Source organism: Pempheris klunzingeri, chromosome 8 (genome assembly GCF_042242105.1).
Source record: "Pempheris klunzingeri isolate RE-2024b chromosome 8, fPemKlu1.hap1, whole genome shotgun sequence".
Classification (NCBI taxonomy): Eukaryota; Metazoa; Chordata; class Actinopteri; order Acropomatiformes; family Pempheridae; genus Pempheris; species Pempheris klunzingeri.
In genome coordinates, this window is record NC_092019.1 from 2,661,344 (window position 1) to 2,680,363 (window position 19,020).

The following is a 19,020-nucleotide window of genomic DNA, read 5'->3' on the forward strand; positions in this document are numbered from 1 at the left end:
TATAATAAGAATATAACATGATCAAGGCTACGTAACAGCCATGGCTATTTAAAAATAAAGAAGGGTTAGGTGAATATTCATAAACCATGATGGCAAATATAGGTTTGCTGCAGTTATTAGTATTGTCAAGTTAAACCTGCACTAAAATAAGTGAATAACAAAAGTGAAAAGTGATTTGCACAACAACTTTTTTGCTCAAAGTAACTTTTACTCAGCTGTAAAGTTCAAACATGAGTTTAAGGATCAACGCCCACAGCATCAGAGCCAATTAATAGCAGAGACAACACGACCAACAGCAGTAATGGACTCTTTACAGCGTCTTCCCACACTTCAGGATGGAGCTGAACTAACCACACTTGATGGTAAGTGTATAGTTGGATCACCAGAGTCAGATTACTACAAATCCAGATCATTAATTCTGCCTATAAAGACAGAAATGTTCATATGTAGTTTGAAAGGAAACACAACAGTTTACATGAAAGCCTCAGTTAATCCACTGTTAGGATTACTGTTGCTGCTGGAATCTGATGAAATACACAGAAAAGACATTGTTAGAAGACTTTAACTATAACGCATGGCTTACATGAAGTGTCTGACTCACAATGGAGAGTTTTAAAGGCCGTCACAGCGTTATATTGAATCTGTACATGACAGACAGACATCACATGTCACCATTTACAAAGAGACTTAAACAACTAAATGAAAGTGAAGGAGAATAGTTAAACATTAAGGACACCTACAAGTCGTTTTAGTTTTCAATATTTTCTATAAACACTTTTTTTCTTGGCAGTTTCTAATGTCAATTTCACAATTTTCAATTTCAAGCTGCAATTATCTTAAAGGGCCACTGCTTCCTTAGGTGTTTCAATTAGACCTCTTCTGCAAATAACCGTCTTCATCCTGTCTCTTATTGCATGATGGAATGAAATTATTCATGCTGGCGCCAGAAACCAGTTAATGTTCTCGCAATTCCTTGGTCAATAATAGAGGTCAGTGTTTAGGTCTAAATAGCTTATTTCCATTGTTTCACACTGGTGCAATTGTCATTGATTTTGTTTAGTGACCAAATACATTTCTAATTAGTTGAAAAGTAGGCTTATTTGACAATACCATCCAATTTTCCACTCACTCAAAACAACAAAACCATAAAACAATAATCGGAGGGATCAGAGCACAGAAAACGTTGCGGCTGCCATTAGCATTCCAGCAAAGCGAAAGCAGGATTAGCAGGCTGAATTGTGAAGAGTCAGGGAGCCCTTCTCTAAACAGGCTTTTGAGTGGTAGTCGAGCGTATGATGGGGCTGGGACTGCTGGTGTGGAGAGACATACTCGTCAAATTGAAACAGATTACTGGAGGGGTCCTGGGACTCGCTGTGAAGTGCACCGGGAGGACTCTCACTGGAAGAACTTTCTTTGGAACTTTTCTTTAACACAAACAGTGTCTCTCTTGAGGCTCTTATGAAAACATTTTAGAGTGACCAAGCTTTTATTTACCTGAATTGCAGAAAGAGCCAGGCTCATAATACACACTGGCTTTTATTCCTAATTTAATACAAGTGTATTTAATTATACTCCATCAAGCATCTGCTCGTTAATTTGCCGTTGATGCCATTTGCTATTAACGCAATTCCTCATGATTCACTAATACATTTGGGATGATGTACACATGATGGGAACATTAAAGTCTGTCCACTAAATGTGTTCGTCGGAGTGGCTGAATTACAGAAGCCTCAGTCGGTTAATGTGTCTGTGTCATTGATGTTTTAGCAGTTTGGTGGTTTCATAAATGATATTTAACTTTAATCAAACACGTTTATTGTTGGCTTATAACTGAAAACTACTGTTTTTATATGGAAGGAGACCTGCATAAAGGAAATATGAGTTTCTTTACATCGTGTAGGTACATTGTAGATGCAGGATATTTTCCTTATGTAATGATACTACTAGTATCTCTCCGTACATTATTGGGTTACATCTTAGATAAGAGGGGTAGATAAGAGCTACTACTATTACTACCAATAGTAATGATGCACAAATCTTTGTATAACGATACGATAACAACTACCTTTGCCACACCTACTCTTACTGTTATCTCTGCGACCGGCTCCAGCTTTTTAATTCTCATAACATCCCACCAGGACTTACCAAAGACCCAGCCTCTAAAATACCAACTCAGCTCGTCTGACAGGGCTCTTAATCATTTTCATGCCTCTCTCAAATGACCACTGTGGAATTTCACCATGCAGTCATCCATATTACTCGTAGTGAACATGTCTAGCTGACCTTTTTTCAAGCACCACAGCCCCCGCCACATCCAGAAACAGAAACAGGACATGGATTCAAAACTCCATCAGTTATGATTTAATTGCATGTGGCAAAAAAATGTCTTTCCTGTATTTTGAATTTGTTTTATTTTGCTTGTCAGAGCTGAACAAGACGTTTCTGAGGCTGACAAACAGAAGGGAGTAAAACTAACCCTAGTGCAGAAAAATTAAAAATGACTGTGAGCTGAGTCACAGTGAATGGAGATGCAAGTTGCCGAGGGTAAAACAGCATCTCCTTTCTATCCTCTGCACCCTTAGGCAAGGCCTCAGGATGCTGCTGCCATAGAAACCAGAATATTAACAGAATGAGGTTGACTAGGATGATATTGAACCTGATGTTTTTGCACTGCTAGCAGTGGGGCCAAAGGATTCTGTCTGCCCAACTCTAAAACTATCAGCTAACAGCTCCTGGCCAGCACTATGAAATATACTGTAGACATCCATCATCTCCAGGGGATTATTCCTAAATATCTTCTTGACCCCTGACTTTTTCTACAGCTACCAGGCCAACATTTCCACTTGTGCACTAGTATGATCAAAATATATTGAGTAGATTACCATCAAATTTACTGAAAACATTCATGATGAATAATATCTATTCTAGACCATTTTAAAGTCGTGTCTTTACTGCCTTTCTCAGGACAAAATGTCAGTTTTATTCTCAAGATATCCGACATGTAGTTGCCAGTTTGCCATGACAACTAATACAACATATCATTTATTCCACTAAATCAGACTTATAGGAGTGGGAGACAGTTCTTCTACCATCAACAATTAAAATCCAAAATTAACACAACCAACAACACACTACAATCATCTAAGTTAATTGACAAGATTATGAACATCACAAACTTTATAAACGCTCTGAGTTCTGCATACAAATCTGTCTTTTCTATTTGCACTTACACAACCTCGCTAACTTATGCAACATACAACTCAACAGAACCCTCATCGGCTCAAGTAAACTGTTCAGAAGGGGTTGGCTGACACAGACACCTGTTCACAATAATCTTTGGGGAGCACACATGATTATTTTCATGCCACTTGGGTCTGCTAACCAGTTCACTCTCTGTAAAGTCGGCAGCCGGCACTTCACTGGCCTGGCTTTGGAACGGGATGTTTAACAATTGGTTGCAGCGCTGCAACAAAGACTACGCCAAAACAGTTTTTTCGATTAATTTTCTGCAGCTCTAGTGCACTTTGGTGCAATGGTACACACTTTTGGCCATATGGTGTGTCAGAGGTAGATTACACTGATTTCACTCTCAGCAATATCAGCTTCTTTTGCAGCAAATTGCAGCAATATCTGATCTGAAACACAAAAGCTGCAGCCATGGCTTCCATGACAAATGACTGTGTTATTTGGTTACTGATGAATGAAGGTATGTGTGGAGTCCGTACTCTGAACCGCAGAGAGAAGCTGTTCTTTCCGAGCCAGTGTTTTATGTATAGTAGCCTGTTCTCCCTTATGGCCTAATCAAACTTTGCAGCAGCAGCAGCAGCAGCAGCGGCGGCAGCAATGTTCCAGGTAGTTGTATGGATGTTATGGCTGGCTGGGAGAGCTATAACACATGCTGCTGCCATCTCAGTTTTGCCATTATAAAGTTGAGCTGTTAGAGGAGTCCCATTATGGTTATTGATTTGCTTGTTTGCTCCCTGCTTGGTGGAGAAACAGTACAAAGAGAGAGGTTGTTTCCTACCCCTTTTATATCCCATTCCCGAAAAGCAGGCACGGTTTAGAGCAGCGGGTGGGGGGTGATAGGAAGAAACCCATGAGAATTATATGATAATATAAATGTTCTGCTGCACTGACTTTGTAAAGTACGTGGGGATATGTGCTTCTATATAGCCAAACAAGTGAACTAAAGATTCAAATGAAATCCAATCCTGCTTAATCCTCTTCAAGGACTCCGATCAGATCTGATTTCTGCCTGCCCTCGGTGTCCACCATCAACACTACTTGTTCTCGCTATCAGGTCACCTGTGTAAATGGCGGCAATGAGAAGGTGAGGCTGTTCACAGGTCGAGCCACAATCTCATTTCCCATCACCAAGACAGAAAATCAAGCCATTATTAACCCCATAGTGAACCAGCTATGTCCACTTTACAACTTAATTAACGGAGGTGGTGGGATCAGCGACAATCAATTCCTCCCTAAAGCCCCTCCCCAACACGCACACACACACACACACACACACACACACACACACACACACACACACACACACACCGTCTCCATATATTGAATCACTGAAAGACCACCATAGACTTCAGGCGTATTCAGTGCTTTTCAAATTACTGAGTAATTTTTTTTTTTTACAAATTCACATTTTCATACATTCTTGAAGCTTGTGGGGTTTGTTTCTTTTTCCCCGTGTTTAGGTTCTGTCAAATTTTCCCCTGTTGGCATGGTTAAAGGTTAAAAAGTACAGCAACACTTAGTTTTCAGAACAAAAGCATTGTTAAATCTGATGTTTCAGCCAATTGCTGTCCATACAGTATGTCTATAAAGTCTATATGTTTGTCTGTTCATCAGTCAAGTCGAGTCAAATTCTTTATTTATAATATGCACAAGAATAACAGTGAAGCAGTCATAGGCAATGACAATCCTACATCCCTCCAATAATACTGAGAATGAGAGAAATTAATCTAATACACAAGACATAAACTGTACAGAAGTTAGAATACAGGAGTAAAATACAATATATATGAAATAAAATAGAATACAATACTGAAATACTAGAAATAAATCTGCTATTTACTGTTGGTTAAACAGCTTGTGAAGCCTTCTCAGCCTGCAGAGGAGGAAGAGCTGTTGTCTCACTGTCTAACTGACACCAGGTCAGGTCCTCGCTGATGTGAACCCAGCAACAGTTCCATTGATGGAGATGGTTGTGTAACCGTCTCCTTGTCCCTGAAGTCCACAATCAGCTCCTTTGTTCTGCTGACGTTGAGATGCAGGTTGTTGTCCTGGTACCAACACGTCAGGTCTCAGACCTCCTCTCTGTAGGCCGTCGTATCACTGTGGGCGATCAGACGGATGATGGGCTTGTCGTCAGTAAAATTAACGATGGTGTTGGAGCTGTGGGTGTGTGTTGAGCCCCCGGACTCTTAGCTTAATGACAAGCTGGGAGGGCACAGTGTTACTGAATGTGGGTGGTAGAGGGCAGGGTGGAGGGTGTTTGGCCTTTATGCAAACTGAAGTGGGTTCAGTGAGTCACGGAGGGAGGAAGGAGGAGGTGAAGCAAGTTTTGACAAACTTCTTGAAGCACTTCCTAATGGTAGAGAGGAGTGCTAAGGGATAGGGGTTGATCATTTTGGGGACGAGGGACAATGGTGGACTTCTTGAAACATCTGGAAACTCCAGACAGGAGCAGTGTGGGGTTGAAAATGTCTGTGAAGACATCTGTCAGTTGATTCGCACACTCTTTGAGAGCTCCACCATAGACGCCATTAGGTCCAGGTGTCTTATGTAGATTAATCCTTTTGAAAGATCTGCACACAGGGGTCTTCTGTACCTCCTCAGCTGGGGAGTTGTCCTCAGAGTGTGCACAGAAGGTGTTCAGTGTTCATTTGGGATGGATGCAGACATCATCTCAGCACTGCCGGTTTTTCTTTTGTAGTCTCTGATATTTCTGGTGCTGGAGTCTTGGCAATTAGACTCCAGCTCGTCCTTGTGTCCTTGACACTGCTAATAGCTCTCTGGAGCACAGAGATTTCAGAATTGCCTTGAAATACTTCAGTTCTTTACTTTCAGTCCTTGTTTATTTTGTATCACCTGTGCTTACTTGTGGTAACAGCTGAGAGAAAAGCACACCTTGAGCAGTTTGAGTGAGTCAGAATCCATCTATCTGGTACAGTTATACTGAACTCTGCACTCACAAACAGGCTTTTCACTTCTGTATCATTTCCAGCACATACAGTAGACGCATAGTGTATGTAGTGACCCCTTTTCGCCAATCGATCAGGGGCACCTGGTAGCTGATGTTGAGGATGTTTTGACACGTGTAATAATGACCTGTCCACTCCACTGCTCAATCCACAACAAGGTGCTGCTTATTGGTTTTGTTCTTCGGTTCCAGTTTCCATTAACAGATTACCAATTCTGTATTAAACAAATAAACTGACGCCATGCCACGACACGGTCTAAAACTGTTTGCCTCTCTTCAGCCACACCTGGGTGCATCACCTGGCTGATTATATGCCCCCTCACAAGCAGGGATGCCCCCAGTGGTGGGAAGCTCACAGCATAAACAAACAAAGGAATCCAATGCAATACAAATTAAACACATGCACAGAAATGGCTCTTACAGTGTAAAATGTACTTGATGTCATCAAATTCATAAGAATTTTAAATTCAAGTAAGGAAATGTTATTAAGTAAATTTAAGTAAGTAAATGCACTGAGTTAGTTTCCAGCACTGTAGATGTGTTTGCTCTGTGATGGACTGGACGCTGTAAGCTAGTAGCTTCCAGACAGTCAACAGAAACAGTGCAGAGAAAATGCTCCACTATTACTATACATCGCTAATGCTATTTACAATTTTTCTTGATATTAAGTTTGTCTGTAATCTACCACATTCAATTAGCATGTGACTCCAAAAGGCAGAGTTTAGCTGGCCTGAATGCTAAACAGGATGAGCACACACACTGCAGAGCTGTGATCCAGGCCAAACTAGTCCCTGTGTGTATGTTGGATGGAGCTCTGGGAAGCCTGGCAGCCTGTCTTCAGGCTGGCACACCCTGACCCCTGGCATATGGTGCATGTACCCAGCCTGCTGGCTTATTTGTCGCCTGGTGACCTGGACTGTAGTAATAGCAAGGTTTGAACAAGGTCTGCTTCCCTGAGAAACAAGGCATGTCTTCTGCAGCCTCACAGATGATCTGACTTCCATCAGTTTTGGACTCTATAGCTACACCAGGACAACACTCTCAGTCTGTAAGTCAACATTAGCTTTGGTTATATGTAAAAGTTGAATTTTTATTAAATTAAAATACAAAACACTAGGGGGAAACATACTCTCACCAGTTTCATAATAATAGATGTGAATGCCGGTTCAGGAAACACAGCAGACAAAGTCATTAATCTTGTATCACAATGTTTTTGCTATATGATGTAAAAAAAATGTGTCCAAAATCTGGAAAAGCTGACTTTCAGTTAGACTTTTATCCCTAAAATAAGACTATTTTCAGACTCACAGCTCAAGGGATGGAAATGGGTGGTCCACCAGTGATGGTTGGCAGAGCATTTACACATTCATGGTTTCCAGAGGGTGAATACTACTGACTTTGATGATCCCCTGAGCTTTTCATTAATGCCACTATGAGGTTCTCCACCTTGGATGGATGGATAGATGCTCCACCTTCCTATATGATTTACCTCTTACTCTTTTGAGTTTGGTACAAAAAGCAAGAGCTCTTCAGGGTATATATTTGCCTGTCTTGTTTGATTTTTAAAAATGTTATCTTGTAAAAAATTGACTATAAACCTTGAATTGTGCTGTGCCAAATTCTGATTACTGTATGTAGGGAAGTGATTCTTTTATTATAGAGCAAAAGGTAAGAAGTCTTGTTCTTGTCGCACTGTGTCAAATGTATTTTACTCCATTGCTGCAGTGTGTTAACTGTTTCTCTCTACGTGCATGTGTGTGTTGACAAAATGGTGGAAATGCCTTTGTATCCCACAGTGCCTTTGGCTCAGGCTGTTACAGAATATCTAAATAGTATTTAGTGGTGAATGAATTAAATGACTTAATGAATACAATGTGAACATGTAGAATATAACTCAATCTGTAAATGGTTTAGGAGGAACAGGTCTTACCAGTGCTGTCATCATAAACCACAGTGACTGTCTTCCACTTGAAGAAGTGGACCAGATCCAGGATGGCCCGGCTGAGGGAGGAGAAGTCTGGGTAAAGGCTGACGTAGAAGACATCTCTGTTGTCCGACACCTGGTGCTTCCACTTGGTCTGGATGTGTGGCACCCCCAGGGCGTTGCAAATGGACTGGACCGCATTGGCAGAGGAACTGTGAGAGGGACCAAAGATGGCCGCTACCCCCAGAGAAAGCTGGTCACAGGCTGGAGAGGGAAAACATCGGAGTGGTTAGCTCCCATCTCTTACTCTGCTGCAGCCTACAGATATATATATTTGTGTGTGTGTGTGCGTAGAACAATGTATATATGTATATATATATATATTGTAAATACAGTATATTACACAACTGTTTTTCCGTTCCTAAAATATAAAGCTGAAGCTGAAGGTGTGAGTTTGATCACTTTGAGCTTGCTGTCATGAAATTGCATTCGGGACACAAACAAGTGCACATCTTTCTCGACTGTGCACTCTAATCATATTATTTGATATAAGGGAGTTGGCTAAATCACTGAGACAGGATATAATGCCCCGTAATTGATAAGAGACTTGAAATGTCAGCCTGATGCACACACAAAACTGATAGATTATAGCACTTTATTGGCTGTCTCTGGGGGCCAAACAGGTCTTTGAATTACTGCCGCTGAGTCATTACCTGGAACCAATCAATTCTCTCTGTTTACATTTGAAGTACTCAGCCATTTCTCCCTCGCCTGATTATAATTGTCACAATCTAAGTCACTGCAGCTCACAAGCCTGGAAGAGGGAATATATTTACAATGCAAAGCAGTTACACCGTAGCATATGTGCACACACACACACACGTTCACTCACACATATATTTATGCACACAAACATCAGCCAAGAGCGTGCCAACGCTGGAGGCGGATCTTCCAATCACAAACACATAAATACCTTTCCTGGAGGCTTCGAAGCTGTCATAGATGTTTATCCTTTGGATGTCGTAGGTGAGCGTGGTGTTTGGCAGTAGGGTTCTATTCCTGTTGATTGTGTTTAAAGCAAATTTAAAGGCTAGCTCCTCGGCGCCTGACGGGCCACTTTCAATGGACTCGAATATTCCCCCTGTCAAAGAAAGAGACACAGCTGATTAGAGGCTCGTCGGTGTTAAGTCGTGTTAACTGGAGCAGATACGTTCACAATAGCCAGTAGTCCTGATTAAATAGAGCCTTTTATCACACCAATAATTCATGTTGGAAGAAGAAGCACGGTGAGCGGACTTATTCAAAAGAAAACTGGCTCACACTATAAAACTGTTTGTAATCACTTTGACAGAAAAGGGAAACTTTCTTATTGATGTCCACTGAAAAGGAAATACTCCCCCTTCCAAAATAGAAAAAAAAAAACATCACACATTGCCACATTGAGTTATAAAGATGTATTATAGTTTGCTATATTATTAAAAACAAGAGTGAGACACATCAAATGTTCACAATCAAACAGTCAAACATGGACGAATGAAAAGTGTGAAGCAGGTTACTAAAATAATATGATTGTTATCAGCTCCTAAAAAGTAATGACATTACTTCACTAATTACTCATCAGCAGATGTATTTAGTTGCATTACTCTTAACATCACATTACTCATGCTCACTAACCAGCTGATGCCCAAATGATGCCTTCCAGCCTCCACACCAGCACACTGTCACTGCAGCCTCCCTTCTTAATCTGCCTGTCAAGTCACTAACTCACTTGTCGTTGCAGATGCTGTCATTCTCTATCAGACCAGCCCCTCGGTGTTTTCCCGCCACATCCGCTTACTTTATTTCCAGGCTGACCAGCACACCTGCTTCAACTTCCTTAATTTGTTTCCTATTATATTGCACCGGCATATTTCCAATCTCCTCCTTTCCACACAGACGCATGGAAAAGCTCACATTCTTGAATTGAATGTATGTTGAACCAAAGGGAAACGTTGTGGTTTGTGCCCTTCAGAAATCCTGTCTGCACAATGATATCCTGTCCTCATCCATCACTCTTCCACGCTGGCTAATGTTAGCAAGCCAGGAAAAAAAAAAAAAAGACACAGCAGGTAAATAAAAGAACGTTGGAGGTACCACAGGGCATCTTCCTCCTCTGTTTGAGGAAGCAGCAGCTGCCTCCACTTCCTGCAGCAAGCTAACAGATTCCAGACCAGCCTCTCAAGTGAATGCTCAGAGATTGAGCTGCTATAAACTCTCCATCCAAGTCGAGCTAAAACAGTCACGCTGAGAGATACTGGGATTAGTAACTACATTTCAAACCTGTAATCTGCACCACGACGTGTTACAAAAAACACCACGGTAACATCTTACTCAGCAAAACGTTACTGCACCACATTTTTACAGCAGTAACGACTCATTACAGATATTACAACACAATGAATGGACATCAATAACAGTAAGAATGAGAGTACATATAATAAATAAAGAGGAAACTTTGCTTTCTATGTTTGTAATATCGGCACTCTCCTCTTCCTGCACATACTTTCCCTCTTCAGTTCACTCAACAACGTTGCTCCAGGAAGATTTACAACTCTTTTATTGATCCATTGACTTGCATTTAAGAGTGCTGTCTACCACTTTTCTAAGTGGTGCATCTTTCAAAGGAAGAACCACGTTGGTGTGACTGATGTTTACTGGTTTTGAAACCAGCCTCTATCCAGTAACTCTACAAGTATTTGTCTGGTGAAACTGATGTTTATGATGTGAATATTTTTGGAGCATTAATTGTCAGTAGAGTTGTGAAGTGGAGGAAGGCCATGTAAGTATTTTTGTTTTTTTAAACCAAAATCAGTACTTTAACTAGTAATATATAGTCTAATATATGTTGTTCAACATACAAGCATGGGAGTTTCCTGGATAACTTGAGGATATGTTTATATTATGGTCTGTTCTTTTCCTGTGGTCAACCTTATCACCCAGTTAGAGCACTGATATTGGACAAGATCACAAACCAGGAAATTAATTATAAGTATTAGATTAATTATAACAATACATTCAGAATAACATAAATAAGTGGTTAAATGACATTTTTAATTGGGGTTTTATGAGTGTATTCTTACTTTTGAAGTCAAGGCTGTTTTTGCTTGACTTACTTACAAGCTTGTGGCGTCATTACTGAAACAATAAGTTATCATACTCACAAATGCGTTGATATCTGTTGCACTGTACCGTATGTATCATACAACAATCTTTACGAATCAAATTACGTTTCACTGAATTTATGGGTTTTGCCTGTATGTCCCAACACATGACACACACCTGTATGAGTCCCCTGGTGATGGGACATTCTGAGCATTACTTTTGCCAAAAAATATGATTTTGCCACACTGAGAGACAGCAAATGGCAGATTTGTACAGATCTGCCCATATCTGGGATGAAGAAGAATAAGCTGCTGTTGATTTCAGCAGCATGTGATAGCACTGTGCTCCACTTGGACTGGGTTATAGCTCTGAGCAGCAGAGGTGCAAATTGTGATGCCAAACGCGTCAATTCGGTTCAAAAGTTTAGCTCAGTGACAGGTAGACTGTTACCAAAATGCTTGGGGGTTGCACAGGCTGCTGTCCTTATCTTTTTATGGTTTCCTTTTTGAGTTTCCATTAAAAAAAACGGTTATATTCTAATCCAGTTACACTGATTATTCAAACATAAGCATATTTTGTCCATCCGAGCCTCACACGTGCTCCAGTTTGTAATTAATAGCTAAGCGCTGTGTATAAATGAACCACGCGTCTCCTGATAGGAAAAACAAACAGATCCACGGAGGATTCAATAACATCATCAGGCACTACGAAGCATTTTTCTTCCGAACGCTGCGGAAGTGTGCTTAAAAGTGTGGGTCTCCACAGCTACAGCCTGCCAGTGAATACTTCTGACAGCCAGCAGATGAATGTACAGAGAGGAGGCCTGGGGAGAAGGGGGCGGGGGGTCGGTTCTGAGATCAATGGAGTCTGATTGGCCGGCGAATCAATCAATCAAGCCCTTGGGGAGCAGTGGGAGAGCAGTGGTGAGAGATTGAAGTGTTTTGTTTGGGTTAGCCCTGTGGCCTGGCCCTGCTGGCTCAGTGTCAGTCAGAGGGAGCTTTATTTACTCCAACTACAAGCTCTCTACTGTAGGACCCTCTTCAAGTCTAGATGTAATCCATACACACCACTGCAGAGTCCTGCAGGTCCCTCCTGTCACAGGCGATCACCACAGATGCTGATCAATGCTCCTGCACAGTGATTCCACAAGTGGACTCTTAAGAAATGCTCCTTTCCCCCCCCAAAGGTATTTATTTTGTCTTTGTGCTGGAGCCTAAAGCAGACATCTAAACAGAAAGACCTCTGACAGCAGAAGCACTGTCGAGAAGTTTCTCCTTTCATTAGTATTCATCTCATGGGAGAGCCCTATTTTGCATGCCATAATGAGTTTGAAGGAATTAATAAGCATCAGTTAAGCGGGATGTACTATAATTGGAAAGCTGAGCATTTGGAATGGGTCCGTTCACACACGAGGAGCACTGTTTTCCTGCTGAGAATCTCCATGGTTCCATTGAAAGGAATCTGGCCTGTAAATGTGGAGATGAATCGCTGCAGAAAGGGGAATCAGTGGTAGAGAGGTGACTGTCTAAGTAGGGAAGTTTGAATATGAATACACATGGAGTCTAATCAGAAAGTTGCTCGCTTGTCACCATGGGCACAGGGATATGGAAATGAAGCCGAATAAATGAGATGAGGATAGAAGGAAAGAGAAGAAAATCCTCCAATGTGGAGACACTTTGCTTGTTCTCAACCTAATGACAGTTAGTCCAGAGTTCGGATTTGGATTAGTTTAAAATCCAAAATGATTCTATTCCTAACCCCTCTCTAAACCTTTTTCTGGACTTTTCTCAACCAATAGGCCTCACTGGCATTTTTTTTAATCTAATTAATCTTTCAAATGGGAGAAAAATAAGAAAATCCTGCATATGATTCATGCATCTCACCACAAAACTATAGGAGGATGGAACTGGTCCCCAAAGAAAAGCAGGGATTAGAATTAATATCTTTATCGATTCCCTTATGATAACATTTCTGAAAATTTTGGAAAGATTCGAGCCCCACAAAGGCTTCAAGCATCAGCACAGCTGTTTTATTGTCTCTGAGTCTGAACACAGTGTAGAAACAGAGTAGGAAAAAAAAAAAAAAAAAGCCACGCATGTGACTCAGGTGCACAGAAGCTCCAGTGTTTAACTGCTGTTTAATCTGCTTAGCCTTCCTATAATGTTATTATAACAGGATATTTCCCTTCGGTCATGCTGCTCAGTTGGGAAACAGTGGCACTCGTGAGTAGAGTGTCAAATACGTGGCATTCCTGGAATCTACGCCCATGTTGCATAGAAAGACGTTTCACCAATTTGCTGGTGGTTCCACCTTTATGTCATGTGTATTTCCTTCGAGGGCTGAAGTCAGTTCCTTCTGCAGGAACCACCATCACTGTTTTAGGAGTTGTTGTTTTTGCTGCTACGCTCACGTATTCACTTGCTCCAACACACACACACACACTGCCCTATCCTCCAGAGGAGCTATGCTACTACTACTATGGACCGGTTCTTCCTCTTTAATGCGACATACAGACAAAACACTTGGATGTGTTTCCATATACGACCACTGTTTCTAATGGACTCTGTTATTTCTTTTCCAAATGCCGGCTCTGTTAAATGCCCTAGATCTCATCACACAGCACAATAAGAATCGATGTATTTTGAAAAGAAGAAATCGTTGACGAAATCCACAAACATTCTTAATTTGTTGTATTGATTGTCAGAGTTGATCCACTGAGGATATTTTAAGACTGAAGAACTTCGGTGTGTTTTTGTGGCTGCTAGTTTTTCAGCCAATCACAGCCAGTCATGGCGGTTGCTGCTTGCTCATTGCACCTCATTACAATCAGGCTCTCTCCCTTTTGACCAATTTGTATGTTCTGCTCAAATCCGAAGCTGCACGTATTGATTTAACTGGTGCTTAATCTGTGTTTTCCTATTATCTTACAATGCTAAATAAATAGATGGCGGTTTGTTCGCACCAGTTGCCAACATGGCTGAACACATGAAGGAAAGAGCTCCACCTACAGAAACTCAGGAATATATCTGCATGTAATTCAGTATCATAAATACGCTCTTTAGAAGCTTAACAGTCAGTTACGCTGCGTGTGTGTGTGTGTGTGTGTGTGTACATTCCTTTAAAGGCATCCTGCCTGACCCAGAGCCAGACAGCAGTGATCAGTCAAGAGAGAAATCCATCAGCACTTCATCAATCTGATCAAATGACAGTGGACACACGGTGAGCACAGCACTCGAAGCCATCAGCACCTTCTTTACTCCCAAGGGTTTGTTGGAGCATGAAAATCCCAACAGGCAGGGTACTCAACATATAAGCATGTATGTCTCAAAACATCCCCTCCATGATTGATTAGCCAGTTCAGAAGCAGTAAGCCACTCAGGGGGGTGTTATGTTAAAAATGCTGAGAGGGTGTTGGTAGGAAGAAGAAAACTTTCTTAGCTTAGACACATCGATCAGGTGAAGCACGTCGATATACAGGAACGAACAAAAGGAGACACGTGTTTTAAAACCGTACCGCTTCAGTCACTAATAGATCAGCATCATTATTGACAGAGGTATAAAGAAACTAATGAAATGACACTTTGCTGCAATGTGTTCCCACATTTACAAAACAAATATTCAGATTTCTCTGATGGCTTTTATAATCACACAATACTGTTTTTTAGTTGTGGTAGTGCCGCCTTTGAATAAGCTGCGACATGACAGCAAAGTTTAGAAGTGAATGACATTTATCTTTAGAAAGATTTACTAGGTATTTTGTTAAGTCAAGAAATTTTGACAATATATATCCAAGAATTTTTCAAGATGATCCCAGAAACCCTTCAGTATCCCCTCTATGGCTATGCACTAAAACTGAAACTAATATAATATTAATAAGGGTGTTCATCACATTTATAACCTTTAAACTGAAGAATTCTGTATTTTATTTAGTTTCTTTCAACCTTTTCTTTCATAATGTAAAGTAAGAATGCAAAAGCGATGCAGTTCAGGTCATAGAAGTTTAAGCAGCGCACTCTCGCAATTAAGTCGAGATACAAGAAAATGTCTGGACACCTGCATTAGTGTGGTGAATCACTTGGATCTGTTCATCAGGCTGGATACATTATGTGACAGTGTGTCAGCATGTGGTATGAATCACCCCCCCTCCCCCCCGTACACATGCTTCACAAGTCTGCTTCCCTCTTTTTAAAATCACACGTGTGCATATGTGATTGGAAGTATTACTGAGCTCAAACATAAATACAAAGATGTTTAATTTCATGCAGAATTCCGTAATATTAAAATCTGAAAAGAGAGACTGGAGGACATTTCCTCTGACATCAGTATGCTGGCATGATCCAAAGCTGTTATTGATGGGCTGTCAGACCGGCTTTTCAAACTTGCTTCAAAAGCGATTGTGAAAACTTCGTTCTATCTTGAAAACAGTTAAATTGAGATGCATGAGTTTCTGTTGTTACTGGCACCTCCAGATAACCCCCCCCCCCGTTTGCTTTGTTGTCTCATCATATTTGCTTTTCACTTCATCCCAAACTGTGGCTTTACATTGAGGAATTTCCATGAACCTGGAATCATCGATCTTCTTTTGAAATAAGACAGGAATTTCAAGGAAAATCACGGCGTTGTTAAAACTCTAGACTGTTACACAAAGATCTGTATTTACAAGGCTCCTTCATGCAATAAAGCAGTAATGATGCTATTGCACTGCTGCCTGATAAGAATTTGTAACAAATATGGGTCTGCAGAATACATTAATCTGGCATCTAGGGAGCACAGTGACTGACGGGTGCCCTGAGCCACAGAATATTGAGTCCCCGGTGGCTCAAAGACACAAAAACACTGTTGAGACTAATCCATTAAGTCCCTGTCCTGTCTGTATGGACATATGTCCTGTGAGCACTGAGCCGTGTCTTAATCAAGCTACGCATCAAACCCTTTTCCCACCCCATACTCCCCAATCGATTGAGCCCCCTCAGAAGTTATAAATGATTAATTATGACACTGGTAGTAGCATTGAAGTCAGTGTAATCCTTACAGCCCTAAAGAATAGTCAGAGCTTGCCTGGGGGAAATTGGCATTAGCAGAAATCTGTACTTCCTTCTTAGGAGCATTTTATGTTATACAAGAAAGTACAACGCAGTATGTGGTACAGTGGAGACAGAGTGAATCACTGCTGGTCCGAAGAAACACTGCAACCACACCTGCTTCTGCAGTCTGATCATTTCCATCAGAGATCAGTTAAATCCTGCATCACATGAAAGTTAATAAAGACTGCGTATGAAATGCCTTTCTGCCGATAATAAAACTACTGTGAGACAGTGTTTCAGTCAAGTTGTTAACAATGTCTCCTCCTGCGCTAGGCGGAAGTGCTGGAGCCCATTTAACAAGTAGTGCAATAGAAAAGGTCAGCCTGTGTCCACACACTGGTGTTTTCACTTATTGTGATGTATTTTCTTGGAGTGTCCTTAAGTGCTTCAAATCCCTATATCCCTTAAATCTGTAGCTTAAAGGTCATATAAGTCAATAAACCGCAGTAACTGATAAAAGTGTAGAATGTACAGTACAACAATTTGAATCTCAAACGAATCAAATAGACAGCAAAGGACAGATGAAGCGCTTGTGTTTGCTGCAGTTGGTTTACTGCCTGGAAAGTGTTAAATGCAAAGATGACTCCTCTGAACCCTTCAAGTGAGCTGATGAGCAACATGTCAACGCAATCCCTCTCCATGGCGTGAATAAAGGTCCCATCTAATCCCACTTCGCCAGGCTATGACTTAACTCAGGGCCCTGCAAGGCTACAGGCTGGCCTTTCCTGCATCCTTCTGGCGGGCCGCAGCAAACACCAGGCGTCATCCATCTCAATTTTCTCTCTCTCATAAAAAAAAAAGACAGAAATTAATAGTAAATCTTGCTTCAGCTCATCATTTCTGCTGACTGAAAATATTCTTTATGAGGAAAAATACGTTAGCTTCCTGCGGCACCTCTCCCCAACCTCAGCCCTCAGTCCCTGTCTGTTGTTGACAGTTTGATGGTGATCAGTGTCAGAATATCAGTGCTGCAGAACGGGAAGCGTAGCATGACGAGCTCTGAGAGCATGTTCCATCTTTATCACAGCTGAGGCTCTGCGGCAGTAGACAGGGTTTGGAGGGGCGGGGGGGGACTCGGAGGGCAGGAAGAGGCCAGATGGATGCATTACAGAAAAAAAAACATGCAAAGGCATTGGGGGATGCTTGATTGCTAACAGAATACTGTGGGTTGAACAATGAGAGAAAAGGGGCAGCAAAGCTCTGAATCTCAGCACATAAGTGGAAAATATGGACGAGAAGATGGGAAGAAACTGAGACACACACTTTCAGCCATCCAGCTGTGTTGCACTTGGCGTTAAGACTTCAGTATGCTTCAAACAGAGTGCTTGTGGCGTCGTCTAAGAGCTTCTCCGCCCGGCTTTGTGACAGTGGAATTGGGAAGGGCTACGTCTGGCACTTTTTGTAACTTTCAGAAACAGACTATTTCATTTTCAAACCGACTTTATGCAACAACTGACCAGGTGCACTGAGGTGAGGAAGGAAGCGGGGTTTGAACTTTCTCTATCAAGCTCTTTGTCACAAAACCACCTCCGTCACTGGCTTGTACAACCAAGTGCAACACCATGAATGTCTTCAAGGAGAAGCTGTCTAAACGTGTGCACTGCTGTCAGCCATTTGTATGATTTATCACATCAAGACTGCAAAGGCAAGCAGAATAACAAGAATTCGGGGAGAGTTCATGGAGACGGTGGGATCCTGCCACAATTGATTAAACCAGTGTCTTAAACCCCCCCCCACCCCTACACCTCTCCAACTACAGCACTGGGGAGGGACTCTCTGTAACTTCACACGGCTATTGGCCATGTGTACGCAAGGTTCGCACATCTCTCTCAGACTCCCTTCTTTTCATTCTGTCCACGACTATTTCTGTACACCATCATTTGTGCCTTTCAAAATAGACTGTTTGAAAATGTGTGATCCCTTTATTTAAACAGCGCCTGGCCCCTTTGTTTGACAGCCCGCTTTCCACCGTTTCACCCCACCTCTGAGTGAGGCCGCTTCAAACAGTTAAAAATAGAAGAATGCAGTCGACAAGTGAAGAGAATCATGAAATGAGCAAATAAATAACTCGCATCACTGCAAGTGCTCCAGCGTCCACTTATTTGGGGACATTTTGAACCCCACTACTAATTAAAAAAACTGTTTCATCTAGTTTGAAATCATATAATCCCAGTTCTTTTCAATACAGCACCGCCACCTTAAACAGTGAGAGAGGAGATAATATAACAAACACTAATTTTGGATCACATGCATGTATCAGTTAATGTGAATTCCTTTAAGTTCAGTATAAAAACTATGTTCAGCGTACAAACCTGACAGAGGATGATACATATATATATATATATATATATACAGTGGGGCAAAAAAGTATTTAGTCAGCCACCAATTGTGAAAGTTCTCCCACTTAAAAAGATGAGAGAGGCCTGTAATTTTCATCATAGGTATACCTCAACTATGAGAGACAAAAGAAAATCACATTGTCTGATTTTTAAAGAAATTATTTGCAAATTATGGTGGAAAATAAGTATTTGGTCAATAACAAAAGTTCATCTCAATACTTTGTTCTATACCCTTTGTTGGCAATGACAGAGGTCAAACGTTTTCTGTAAGTCTTCACAAGGTTTTCACACACTGTTGCTGGTACTTTGGCCCATTCC

The 19,020-nt window shown here is 41.3% G+C and overlaps 1 protein-coding gene across 1 annotated transcript in view; it reads right to left on the bottom strand.

The window, feature by feature from the left end:
- Window positions 1-19,020, bottom strand: part of LOC139204760 (glutamate receptor ionotropic, kainate 2) — a 202,458-nt gene that overhangs the window by 128,822 nt on the left and 54,616 nt on the right. Inside the window, exons 2-3 of the mRNA XM_070834752.1 lie at window positions 9,112-9,279; window positions 8,145-8,402 (exon numbers count right to left, since the gene is read on the bottom strand). Coding sequence (XP_070690853.1) covers window positions 8,145-8,402; window positions 9,112-9,279 — 426 coding nt within the window. The remainder of the gene's footprint in view (window positions 1-8,144; window positions 8,403-9,111; window positions 9,280-19,020) is intronic.